This window comes from Symphalangus syndactylus, chromosome 12 (assembly GCF_028878055.3).
Source record: "Symphalangus syndactylus isolate Jambi chromosome 12, NHGRI_mSymSyn1-v2.1_pri, whole genome shotgun sequence".
NCBI classification, from domain to species: domain Eukaryota; kingdom Metazoa; phylum Chordata; class Mammalia; order Primates; family Hylobatidae; genus Symphalangus; species Symphalangus syndactylus.
The window spans coordinates 45,357,782-45,371,202 of NC_072441.2; the positions used below are offsets into that span (position 1 = coordinate 45,357,782).

The 13,421-nt window shown below is 42.2% G+C and overlaps 1 protein-coding gene across 5 annotated transcripts in view; it reads right to left on the reverse strand.

Annotated features, from left to right (window-relative positions):
• The window catches only part of TGFBR3 (transforming growth factor beta receptor 3), a 210,694-nt gene that overhangs the window by 18,155 nt on the left and 179,118 nt on the right, over window positions 1–13,421 (reverse strand). For 4 of the 5 annotated variants that reach the window (XM_063625478.1, XM_063625482.1, XM_063625481.1 and 1 more), the window contains 2 exons: window positions 10,906–11,026; window positions 298–339 (listed from right to left, as the gene is read on the reverse strand). In XM_063625478.1, the coding sequence (XP_063481548.1) occupies window positions 298–339; window positions 10,906–11,026 (163 nt within the window). The remainder of the gene's footprint in view (window positions 1–297; window positions 340–10,905; window positions 11,027–13,421) is intronic. The other variant, XM_063625483.1, reaches the window with a different exon arrangement.

Sequence of the window (13,421 nt, forward strand, 5' to 3'; positions counted from 1 at the left end):
ATTAACTTCTCTCTCTAAATAAGTTACTACCTTCCCATTCAAGCCATACATGCCAATGGATCAACAAATTAATATTTCAAAGTGGTAAAGGTGGAAAGGGAAAAAGAAAGCAGGGATAAACAAAGGACAGAGGAAAGGAAAAAAATATGGGCAAAAAGGGGAAAGGGGAAGGGGGAAGGGAAAATGAGCGCAGAAGTCTCCTTATCAAAACTCAAAGTTTGGCAAATGTTCACTAACCAACTCATTCTTAGGAAAGCCCAGGAGGTTTTATTTCGAAATAGTTGCATAAAGACTTACGTGGAGAAATTGGATTTGGTTCCTTCATGCTTGGACCTTTTTCTGAAACAAAAGCATAAATCACAATGTATTCTATGGAGAACCAAGATTTAAGCAAAGGGTCATCAAAGTCTCAGCAGAAACTAACACTTTTCCATTTGTTAATAAATACTTTGAGAAAGCTCTGTCAATGATCCTCTTTAGATATCAAAACTATAATGAGTTACCCAGAAATTTTAAGCATTGCACTTTGTTGACAATCAGTTGTATAGGCTCTCCAATTTGAAGAAAATTTGAAGGCAAACACCTAAACTTAGGGAATTTGGGTCCGACAATTCATGTGTGTGTTTGAGTATATCTTTTTATTTACTTACAAAAAAATTCAATACCTTTAAATACCATGCTTTTCCAGTGTCGTCTGTAATATTATTCTGCTTTCAAAATATTTTTTTTTTTTGAGGGTCTCACTTTGTTGCTCAGGCTGGAGGGCAGTGGCACCCTCAGCTCACTGCAGCCTCCGCCTCCCAGGCAATCCTTCCATTTAAGCCTCCTGAGTAGCTGGAACTACAAGCGTGTGCCACCACACCAGCTAATTTTTATATTTCTTGTAAAGACAGGATTTCACCACGTTGCCCTGGCTGGTCTCCAACTCCTGGGCTCAAGCAATCCACCTGCCTCGACCTCCCAAAGGCGATTATAGGCGTGAGCCACTGCGCCCAGCCTTCAAAATATTCTTTTAATTTAATATACACATTTTGTAAAAGTACCTTTGTTCTTCTATCCTTAATGCTATTATCCTATAGTTTAACTCCCCTTCATTGCTCATCAGGATTATCACAGAGGCCCCCTTATCTCTACCACTACCCTCCCCCCAATTATTTCCTCCTCCACATCTGCCCCCAGAGTGAATATTCCAGAGCCCAGAGCTGATCATGTTATAACCCTGACTAAACCCCTTGATGACTCTCCTTCCTTTATGGGGAGAAAAATCCACACTCTTTAACATGGCACACGAAGTTCTCCCTCCCTTCTCTATCCTCTCTCTCCAGCCTCCTTTCCTGATGGAGTCCTTCACCCATGGTGGGCTTCTCGTACTTGGTAATTTCAGCTTCCCAAATTCTCTATGCTGCTCCGTGTCATTATGCTTTGCAAGCTATCCCAAGACACCCTCCTCCCCAGACCTGCTTTGTTGGCATTTTCTCTGGGAGACCTTTGCTGAGTCTCACACTGCTCCATCTCCATCCCAGCAGAGCTAGTCTCTCCCACCCTTGCTCATTCCATCCCTCCTCTGTTACACCTGGGCCACAATACCTCCTAGTTCTCGCTCGCTCTCTCTTTCTCTTGCTCTCTGTTTTTTTTTTTTTGTTTTGTTTTGTTTTTTTTGTTTTGTTTTTTTTTTTTTGCTGTGAGGGCAAGGTCTAGTTCTCAGTCATCTGTATATCCCCAAGGGCTAAGACTGGCATAGAATAGGTCTTCCAGAAATGTTTGGTGAAGGATGATTAAAATGTTAATGTACTTTTTGCAAATGGAGGTCACAGAGGAAACCAGCAATCAGACTATGAAGATGTTCATATGTGGTTTGCACCAGTGCCATGAAGAAGGCAGAAAAAAGTTTTGTATCACTGTTTTGGAAATGAGCAGCCTAAGACTCTGATATCGTGTGACTAGAGCCCAAGGTCACAGCTGGAAAGCATCAGGGCAGAAGTTGAATCAGAATTCCAGAGTTCTGCCTAGCAGGCTAAATGACTGGTGAGTGTAGCTCTGTCCCTAGCTGGGGAAGCACTGATGAAGTAACTATTTGTGCACAGCTACTCATTACCTCAGCAGTGAGGCTGAGACCAGCAGTTGGGATATTATGGTCCACCACCTATTTCTGTATGGCCCATGAGCTAAGAATGAATTTTATATTTTGAAATGATTTTTTAAAAATCAAAAAAGGATATTTCATGACATGTAAAAATTATATGAAATTCAAATTGACTACATAAATGAAGTTTTATATGGATGCAGCTATGCTCATTTACATATTGTCTACGGCTGCTTTCATGCTGTAACAGCAGCGTTGAGTCGTTGAGACAGGGATTGTATGAGCCACAAATAAAAAATAAGCACTATCTGGTCCCTTAGAGGAAAAGTGTGTCGAGTCCTCCTACAGACCTTGACCCTACTCTTTGGAGTTTAAAAGCGATACATGTTTAGCACCTCTCTTTTCATCTCCATTTTTATTCACTACAGAAGGAACACACACCTTGTGTCTGAATTCACAGGGAAGCAAAAAGAACTTGGGAAAATGTGACCCAAACAAGTAGCATCTGAATTGATGTCTATAAAAATAAAGAAGCTAGACAGGGTAAAAGAAAACAGAATTGTAAATTCTCAGGATTAACCATCTCCGATGGGTGGGTCAACATTCTGGCCACATGAGTTATCAATGTCTGGCTCTAGGGGAAGGAATGCTACTGGATGAATCAGAGCCACCACAATTGAATGGTGCCCCCTGGAGTTGTGCAACATAGTGGCCCTGGAATGAGGATACATGCAAAGTTATACTTAAATACAATTACTAAGAAAATAAAAATGATTGTATGTTTTTAAGAAAATCTAATTCAGTATGCAGAATACACACTAATTATGCTAACTATAGAATGCACTGTCCTGGGAGCTGGGTCCCATCAGCCTCATTGGCACCAATAACAACAATGATGCCTTACATTTGTACATTTGTATGGTGTTTTGCAATAGACAAAAAGCCTTCGGCCTTCACTTATATTGTCTCATTTTAAACTCCCAAGAACTCTATGAAGGAAGGGTATCCAGCCACAAATTTCTCCTCCTTTCAAGACGTACTATTTGATTCCCTGAACTAAGTTCAAAGGCATTTAAAGGTTGCTACAATATGCATCATGTAAGAAATATACACACTTCTGGGAATAATTCCATCCAATCAACCACCCATGGTTAAACTTTCTCACTCAGAATCCCCAAGCAGTTGAAAAATTATGACTCTCTCCTAAGGAGACCTCCCATGTAAGAGTTTAAGTTTTATAGTAAGGCCTGTGTGATGGATGGCATTGTTTTAAAATTCTTAATGAATTTCTGTTATGATCTAATCCTTTACCCCCACCCCAAATAGGAGCCTTCTCACAGAGCTAAACAGAAACAGTTGTTGTTCATTCCCCCTGGGTGAAGTCCCTTCGTGATTTCTGTGCACAAACAATAACAAGCAGAGGCTGCAGAACTGAGGTTAAAGGATTCTATCCTTGAACTTTTCTCTTCCCGAATCCCTAAGAACCCCTGAGTATAACTAAAATGGCTTGATCTCCACCGGAACCCTATCATTGAGTTGGCATGCTGAGAGGAAAAGAGTGGACGTAACAATATTTACTTTTGGTTTAAGGATAAGATTATAAGAAAGGAATCTTAGCTATTGCTGTAAAGAGAACTGTAACAATAAAGATTTCTTTACAGAAAGGACAAACTATAATCAATGTTCTGAATTAAATCTTTTCATATACGCTGAGCAAATTTTGGTCTACCTCTAGAACCAAAATTCCCCTCCTCAGATTGTTCAGCATGGTTTTCATAAACGGGATATTTCCGGGGTTATTTCTATGAGTAACTGACCACAGCTTTTGGCCTTTAGTGTTCAATTTGGTACTACGCACCATAGGATGGAGTGGGCGCACAGTGATACAAGGCGTCCAACTGGTACCCACATGTATTGGCATTTGGCAAAGAGAAGAATGGGGAGAGGAAGATTCCTTCTGGAGGCTCAGGTTGTCTTTGTGCAGGCGCCATTTAAGATAGAGTTCTTACTAACTTGACGTCACTGTAACTGAACCCTTTCTCTGGATTCTTTCAATATTTATGATATCCATTGCAATTACCTGTTCACTTATCTGTATCCTGCCACTAGACCAGTGTGTCTTACATGGTAGGTGATTTTTATTCCAGGGGACATTTGGAAACTTCTAGAGACATTTTGAATGGTTACAACTGGGCTGGTGGTGGGAGGGTGTTGCTACTAGCATGCAGTGGGTAGAGACCAGGGATGCTGCTTAACATCCTGTAACACACAGGCAGCCCCCCAACTACAAAGGGTATTCCAGCCCAAACACTGATGGTACTGAGATTGAGAAACTTTGCACTAGGCTGTAAAGGACTTAAAGACAAGATAATTTGTCCACTATATACCTACCATATTTTTTTGCATAAATAACCACAAATATCATGTATATTTTATTCTTGGGTACTTTCCCCAGCAATGCAACCTTCACATCATTTTCATAGTAGCCTTCCTAAATGACCTAATCGCCGGGCGCGGTGGCTCACGCCTGTAATCCCAGCACTTTGGGAGGCTGAGACGGGCGGATCACAAGGTCAGGAGATCGAGACCATCCTGGCTAACACCATGAAACCCTGTCTCTACTAAAAATACAAAAAAAAAAAAAAAAAATAGAAAAAAAAATGACCTAATCATCAGTTTCCTGCTTGAGATCTTCTGATGGTTTTTAACTTTTAGAGGTACATACTAGAATGTGTATGGATGAAATTAAATATCTGGGTTTCCTTCAAAACAATCCAGTGGATGACAGAAAGTGATAAGACAAGATTCACCATAAACTGGCAATTGTTGAGACTTATTCTATTTTTGTATATATTCGAAATTTTTCAAAATAAAAAGGTTTTAAAATGTAAAATACTGGCCAGGAGCGGTGGCTCATGCCTGTAATCCCGGCACTTTGGGAGGCCGACGCAGGGGGATCACCTGAGGTCAGGAGTTTGAGACAAGCCTGGCCAACATGGTGAAACCCTGTATCTATTAAAAATACAAAAATTAGCTGGGCGTGGTGGCAGGCGCCTATAATCCCAGCTACTTGGGAGGCTGAGGCAGGAGAATCACTTGAACCCGGGAGGTGGAGGTTGCAATGAGCCGAGATTGCGCCACTGCACTCCAGCCTGGGTGACAGAGCGAAACTCCTTTTCAAAAATAAATAAATAAATAAATAAATAAATAAATAAATAAATAAATAAATAATGTAAAATACACGGTGTTAAAAAGAAATCTCTATGATATCCCTCTTTCCCTTCTTGGATAGACACTGAATGCCCTGATCTGTCAATTACGCATTTCTACCATCTTTCCACTCAGTTTCCCCTCACCTCGACCTCAGCTTGAGGACAAAACCTGGCTGGTCCTTTAGAGTATTTTTATTCTGGAAAGATCAAATGTGTTCCAAAAAGTAATGCCTCTCTTGGATCAACTTCCAAATGACGTTCACAACTTTCCCTTCCTCAACCCTCCCTTCCCAAAAAACCTTTAGTTTGCTGAGAGGTTGAGAGGAAGGGAAGGAAATTAACATTTACTGAGTATCCAAGATATGCAGGCATTTTTATTTTTTTAAAGTTAGGTGGTGAAAATACGGAGAAAATTCAGTATTTAACTTGCTAAGAATTGAACACATCTACAGGTATGTAAATCACGGCAAATTTTGGAATGATATTTATTGCTCCTGACATCCACATCCACGCTCTTCTGTGTATGTGCACTGTTTCAGAGAAATGGTTACTCCTCCCTTTCACAATTAAAAAAAAATCATCACCAACGTGGTGTAATCATTTTTACCGTATAAGCCCAAGTGTTCTCAAATGCTGTAAAAAGTGGTTACAGAATCCAAGGCAAACAGCACTAATATGCCTATACTTCAAAATTTCAGAAAATAGGGTAGGATGGCACCACCTCAACTATTTTAAATGTTTTGTCGTAAACCATAGTATGCATAAACTATTTACGTTTTCTGGGCTTTTTGAGTTACTATTGAAAATCACAGAACTTCTCCTGAACTTTAATACTCTGCTAAACAGGTTACACATTTCCCAACATCTTAATCTTTTGGGTGAACAGACATTTTTCCTAAAATCCTTCATCTTCCTTTTAGTTCATAATCATTAGGGTATTTGGGGTGTTACCTTGAATACTAATGTGATATGGTATGAAAAGGGAGAAGCGGTCCGGGCACAGTGGCTCATGCCTGTAATCCCAGCACTTTGGGAGGCCGAGGTGGGTGGATCACCTGAGGTCAGGAGTTCGAGACCAGCCTGGGCAACATGGTGAAACCGCGCCTCTACTAAAAATACAAAAATTAGCCAAGTGTGGTGGTAGGTGCCTGTAATCCTAGCTACTCGGGAGGCTGAGGCAGGAGAAGCGCTTGAACTCGGGAGGTGAAGGTTGCAGTGAGCCAAGATTGCGCCACTGCACTCCAGTCTGGGCGACAGAGTGAGACTTTGTCTCCAAAAAAAAAAAAACAAAAAGAAAGAAAGAAAAGGGAGAAGTGGGGCAGGAAGAGGGGTGAGAAGACATAGATGCACATGATTTTAGTTTTCAGTAAAAACTAGAATCAACCTCTATCTGGAATAAGACATAGGGTTTAAGAGCACAGGCTCTGGAATCACAGTGCCTGAATTTGAATCCCAGATCCACCATTTATATGCTGTGTGCCCTTGGCCAAGTTATCTCTATACAGAGGTACTATGAGGATAAAATATAATAATCCACATAAAGCATTTAGCACAGAGCCTTCCACAAAGTAAATGCTCAACAAATGTTAGATCATCATCCTCATCTCCGTCACTATCATCACCATCAGCTTTAAACTTTCATCTATTGTTAAAAATTTAAATGGTGAAAGAATGCTAACCCAACACTGATTCCCAAGGGACTTAGAGATCAAAAGTGGCAAAGATGTGCTCAGGAAGGTTCCACTAAAAACAGTGGCCCAGAGGAGGAATCCAGAAACATTTTTATAGTCTTGATTGCCTACTTTCCTGTCCACAGAAGAAACACTGAAGTATGTCAGTGCTATTGGCAGTGGTGGCCACAGAGCAGCTCTCTGCCTGGCTGTGAAGTTGCCAACCAGAACCTTTATCTGCTGTCCCAGAAAATCCAAGTGTTGAAAAATAAGATGAACCAAATGACCAGAGACAGCTGGAGTTTTGGCATGGCCTTCAAGGAGCACCTATGTAGGTAGTAAAAGCACAGGGAAGCGTCCCATTGGTTAGGAAATTTTTACCCAAAAAGTCACAGATTCTACAATAAAGGGACATAAAGCTGTCTGGCAGGAAGGACATTCGTGACCTGTTATTATTCAAATAAACCAATGCAATTAGGCAAATGGTCACAGTCTCTTTTCTTTTCTTTTTTTTTTTTTTTTTTTGAGACAGTTTTGCTCTGTCCCCCAGGCTGGAGTACAGTGGTGCGATCTTGGCTCACTGCAACCTCTGCCTCCCAGGTTTAGGCAATTCTCTTCCTCAGCCTAAAGAGTAGCTGGGATTACAGGCGTGTGCCATGACGCCTGGCTAATTTTTTGCTTTTTTTTTTAGGTAGAGACAGGGTTTCACCATGTTGCCCAGGCTGGTCTTGAACTCCTGACCTTGTGATCCACTCGCCTCGGCCTCTCAAAGTGCTGGGATTACAGGTGTGAGCCACTGCGCCCAGCCCACAGTCTCTTTTCAAATGACTATTCCAATTCACCTTGAGGCAGAAAGCACAGACTCCAATGGTCTGCATTGAGGAGAAATGATTTAAGTCAAAAGAAAATAAACATAAAAGGTGAGAGGAGTCACACACAGCTGAAACCTGCCAGAAAACCTACCCCAGTCAGCGCAAAGTTGGAAAGCGAATTTGCATACAGCCCCTGGGAAGCTGGCCTACAGTTTAACCTCCTCAATTTATTTAACAAACCTAAGTAATAAACTTTCTTCACCCACATGCTTCTCAACTAAAATCTAGTCTCAATTAGCAAATCTCATAAAATTGCTCTGATATTTGGTAAAACTTTCCTCTTGAACTTTTATACAAGAAAACATTGAACTTTCAGTACAATTATACTAAGTTTAAATAAAAGTAATTACCTAATTTGCAAGAGAAATTACTTAGAAAAATGTCACCAGGCTCAAAAGAAGAATGGATGAATTGCTGGAAGTTATACTGCTGCAATATTAATGCCTAGTTATTGTCTGGCATGGGAAAAAGCAAGCCGCTGCCTTCAATTACTAGCAGAAAGAATTACCTCTCTCAAAATAGTTATGAATAACAGATGGAATCCGAGGTAGCTGCTCTTATTGTTAAATTATCACAGACATCTGAACCAGAGCGACTCTACCTTGAATAGGGCTAGGTAAAACGAGGCCGAGGCCTATTGGGCTGCATTCCCAGGAGGTTAGGCATTCTCAGTCACAAGATGAGAGAGGAGGTCACAAGATACAGGTCATAAAGACCCTGCTGATAAAGCCGGATGCAGTAAAGAAGCCAGCCGAAACTGGCCAAAAACCGCCAAAACCAAGATGGCAATGACTGTGACCTCTGGTTGTCCTCACTGCTCATTATACACTAATTATAATACATTAGCATGCTAAAAGACACTCTCACCAGCACCATGACAGTTTACAAATGTCATAGCAAAGCCTAGAGGTTACCCTATATGGTCTAAAAAGGGGAGGAACCCTAGTTCCGGGAATTGCCTGCCCCTTTCTAGGACAACTCATGAATTACCCACCCCTTGTTTAGCATATGATCAACAAATAACCATAAAAATAGCAAACAGCAGCCTCTGGGGCTGCTCTGTCTATGGAGTAGCCATTCTTTTGCTTCTTTACGTCTCTAATAAACTTGCTTTCACTTTACTCTGTGGACTCATCCCCAAATTCTTTCTTGGGTGAAATCTAAGAACCCTCTATTGGGGTCTGAATTGGGACTCCTTTCTGGTAACAAAACCACTTTCATAACACAAAACGGAGCCAGCTGCTGCCCAGTTGTGATTACTCTGCAACACAATTTATATTCTTATTTCTTTCTCCTGAACCCAATAAAAAGGAACTATTTGGACATCCATTTATATGAAGACTGGGTCTGTTATAACTTTCAAATGGTTGAAAACCAATCAATAAAAGTAAAACAAACAACAACAAAAACGTTGCCGAGAACATCTCATGTACACTTCACACCAACTTTAGGACGGCCAGGAAAATGAATTAAAGATTATTTTGCTTCCTCAAACAGCATAGTTGAGTATTACAACTGAAAGGACCTTTTGCACCCAGTCCAAACCTCTCCTTTCCAGATAGAGAAAATGAAACCCAAAGAGCTGGTGATAGGGGGGGTTCTCCAATGTCCCACAGCCAGTTAGCAGAGAAAGCTAAAAGCAGTGCCTTAGGCTCCCAGCTCCAATCCAGTGTGCCTGCCACCTATAGTCTTCTGCCATTTTGAGGGAGCACATTCATTCATAGGAAGGGGGCAGATGCCACCACCAGATATCACAATTTGAATGGCACAGCTGTTTTCACAAAGGTAAGTCAACCAATAAGACACTAGACAGTACCTGCATGCCTCTGTTCTGGTAGGTTCTGCCCACTGTCCAGGGGTGACCCCCGCTGCCTAGTCTTGCCAAATCCCAAACCAACACGCTCAGATCAGGAATGTCATCCCAGGGCCACCCCAAACCCTAGATCTGGTGTCAGCACCACCCAGCAGGTCTTCCAGCTAATGTCCCGAAACTGGAGCCAGACAGTGTGCTGGCTTTTGTCAAGGCCCTTGGTGCCCAGGCTCCTCTGTGCCCCTCAGAGTGGCGAGAGGCAGCCTGTAGCTCTAATCCTGAAATATCTAACCCCGCTTGGAATCCACTTTCACTCTCCCAGCCTTCTCTCGGTTTGACACCCTTAGATATCAATGTCTCTAGATGGTGACAACTGTAATTGCCTAGATATCCCATGTGACATTTGGTTCCACCTCTCAGATGCTGACAGCTGCCTGGTGTGTCCTTGCTTGTTTATACCCCTTGGAGCTGTGATACGGGTCCTTGTCAGATACTCTTCTCACTGCCCACAGGGCCTCATATCCACTCCTAACATTTGTTAGGGCCCAGTTCTGCCTCTCTGCTGCTCTGGCTGGCCAGGCCCATGCCAGGTCTGGCTCTGCCCTGCCTGTCCTCTCAGGTACTGATGCCACACCCCTTAGGGCACATCCTTCCTTTTCTCACAGAAGATACCGCTTGCTGAATGTTCCTGCTTGTGGAGAAAGAGGCATGCTTGGCTCCAAGCAACAAATGTGGTTGTGCAAAATTCTGAAAACTGAATTTTAAGATGCATTTGGGCAGTGGTTCTCATCTGCCATACCTAAGATGAATAATGTTCACATATTCTCAAAGGCATCTGCAATTTTGATAAAGCAATACAATAGGTTATAGCCAGCATAACCTTTAGTAGTAGATCACAGAAAGATGAACTGTGGATTGTGTGCAATTCCCGGGACATGGGACTAACTAGAACCCTTTTTTGCATACTCAAGGAAGCATATTTGAACGCAAGGGAGAGTCACCTTATGACAGGAACAACCTAGACCTGATTCTTTTTACAGAGGAAATCTTTTTCAAATAGATTACTTACAACTAAGCCATAATGGCTGTAAGAGAACCAGCTAAAGAAAAGACTCTTCGGGCAAGGAATGGTCTTCTGAAGTAACTAACTGGCCTTTAGTTATCTGGTGAATAAAGCTGGACTTTGATTTACAATACTGAGTCTTCTTAACAAGCAGAGCTCAGGCCCCATGCTCTGATCGTGCCTCCCAAAGCACACCTTTAGATTCTGCTTCATGGTGGATCACAGCAAGGGGCTTGGTGAACGTCTTCTTATTCTGCATCATGGCCCAGATTATCGAGGCGTCCAGCGAGGTGCAGGCTTCGTCAGGAGGCACACACTGCAGACGGGCAGAACAAAGCACAGAATCAGGGGCCGCTCAAAAGTGCCTTCACCAGCTCTACCTGCACAGCTGTCCTGTGGCCTTTTATCGACAGCACACAGCTGTTCGCTACGGAAATGCAAGAAGGTGGGTGTTTTTCAGAGAACACCAAATAACCTGGGAGATATCACAGCAGGCCCCATGGATTTTTGGTTGTACCTGAAGATGCACATATCACTGGATAGCTTCTCAATATTGTCCTCCCCTCCCCTTCTTCTCACAAAACTAAATATTTTAGTGTTAGTTTGAAAAACAGAAAAACTATATGCCTAGTGTTGGTCCTCACCAAGCTGGCTTCATATACACGGTTCATGTTTGTGATTGCTGATTGTGGGAAATTTCCCGTAAAGATGCTCCTCAACTTATGATGAGGTTACATCTTGACAAACCCACTGTAAACTGAAAATATCACTAAGTTGAAAATGCGTTTAATACACCTAAAGTACCAAACAACATAGCTTAGTCCAACCTACTTTAAACATGCTCAGAACACTTACATTAACCTACAGTTGGATAAATCATGTAATACAAAGCTTATTTCATAACAAAGTGTTGAATAGCTCACATAATTTATTGAATACTTAGACTGAAAAACAGAATGGTTGTATGGGGACTTCATATTGCATTATGAAGGTGACAGATTTTACATTTTTGTCCAATAAGATAATCATGTTGTTGAGTTTGTTTCATTTTTAATCCTGGTATAGGCTCATGTAAAACTAAACTTTCCGGAGTCATCCACTTTAAATGTTTCAAAATGCAGATTCTGGGGAGCTGTGCCCAGGTTGTGGAGGCCATGAGATCAGCTGCTTCTAATTCTAACTATTTCAAGGCCTCAAACCTATGAATGAGCATACTCAGGCCCACTACATCTGTTTTGAAAAAATATGATCACACTCCACACTTCTTCTTTAAAATAACTTTGTTTTCTTGTCTATACCTATCAACAGGTATAATTCTTTTTTCTTTTTCTTGAGACAGGGTCTTGCTGTGTTACCCAGGCTGGAGTTCAGTGGTACAATCATGGCTCACTGCAGCCTTGGCCTCATGGGCTCAAGTCATACTCCTGCCTCAGCCTCCCCAGTAGCTGGGACTACAGGTGTGCACCACTACACCCAATTAATATATATATAGTAGTGACAGAGGTCTCACTATGCTGACCAGGCTGGTCTCGAACTCCCAGCAATCTGCCAACCTCAGCCTCCCAAAGTGCTAGGATGACAGGCATGAGGCCACGCCCAGCCTAATAGGTATAACTCTAAAGTAAATGACAGCTTCTATGGTAAGAAGACATATTAATACAGCCATCATTTTAAAAGTCTATAGCAGGCCTCCCAAAAAGCTAATCGAGTTCCATCTTTTCCAAACACAAAAGAGCAAAGACTTTAGGCCTTGCTGTCATTGCTGCTCTGAGCAACATGCCAGTCAGACACTTCTTATAAGACAACCCTCACTGCCCCACTCTTACCCCCTCAAAAAGAGAAAAGCCTTTAACAAGAGCCCTCTTGTAAAGAAAAACAACAAATTTTCTGCGGAGAGGCGTGATGACTGAAAAGATTTGCATTTTGCTTTCCTGTCTTAGTTTACTGTTACTTTCCTATTGAGCGCCTCAGTTAAGCAAGAGTCTATGATTCTACATTTAACTCAGTGGAGTGTGACCCTGGGCAAGATACTCTGCTCTCTGGGTCTCGGTTTCATCAGCAAAGGGCAGGGTTGGTCTCAACAACCTCTGAGACCTCTTCCTAGAAGATTCTTTGGCGCTCTCTATTGTCACAGAAAGCACTCAGAAAATAACAGAAAGCACTCAGAAAATAACAGAAATGTGAAGATATTACCTATAAGCAGCAAACAGGAAGACAGTGGTAACAGCTCATCCAAGCCTCTGCTGGATAAAGGGTGGGCTGTCATTGTACCTACTGTCTTATTCGCTCCTCTACCCAGGAGGGAAGCCAGGTACGATTATAACAGTTTATGAGGAAATACAGGCTCTAAGGGGTTCAGAGACTGACTTAAAGTCCCATTGGTGGCAGCAGAGCTTCCTTCTCAGTCCCAGGCTCTTTCCATATTATCTTACCTTGGGGGTAAAGGGCGACTTGAGGTTTAGGGTTATATCCCATCATGTCATCCCCTGAGGCTTAGAACTCTCTTTACGATTAATTTTCCCAGATTAACACACATGAAGCTGGGCTGTTCCAGGCCAGGTCAGAGAGAAGTAACAGCCAAAGCCACAGCAAAGATCCCTGGTAACTGCTAGGCCTCCCCTCCAAGACCTCTAACCTTTAAACGTTACCCTTCTGCCCACAGGAAGCAGCTGGTCCCACAGCCACACATGAAGCTCCTCGCGGCTCTCTAC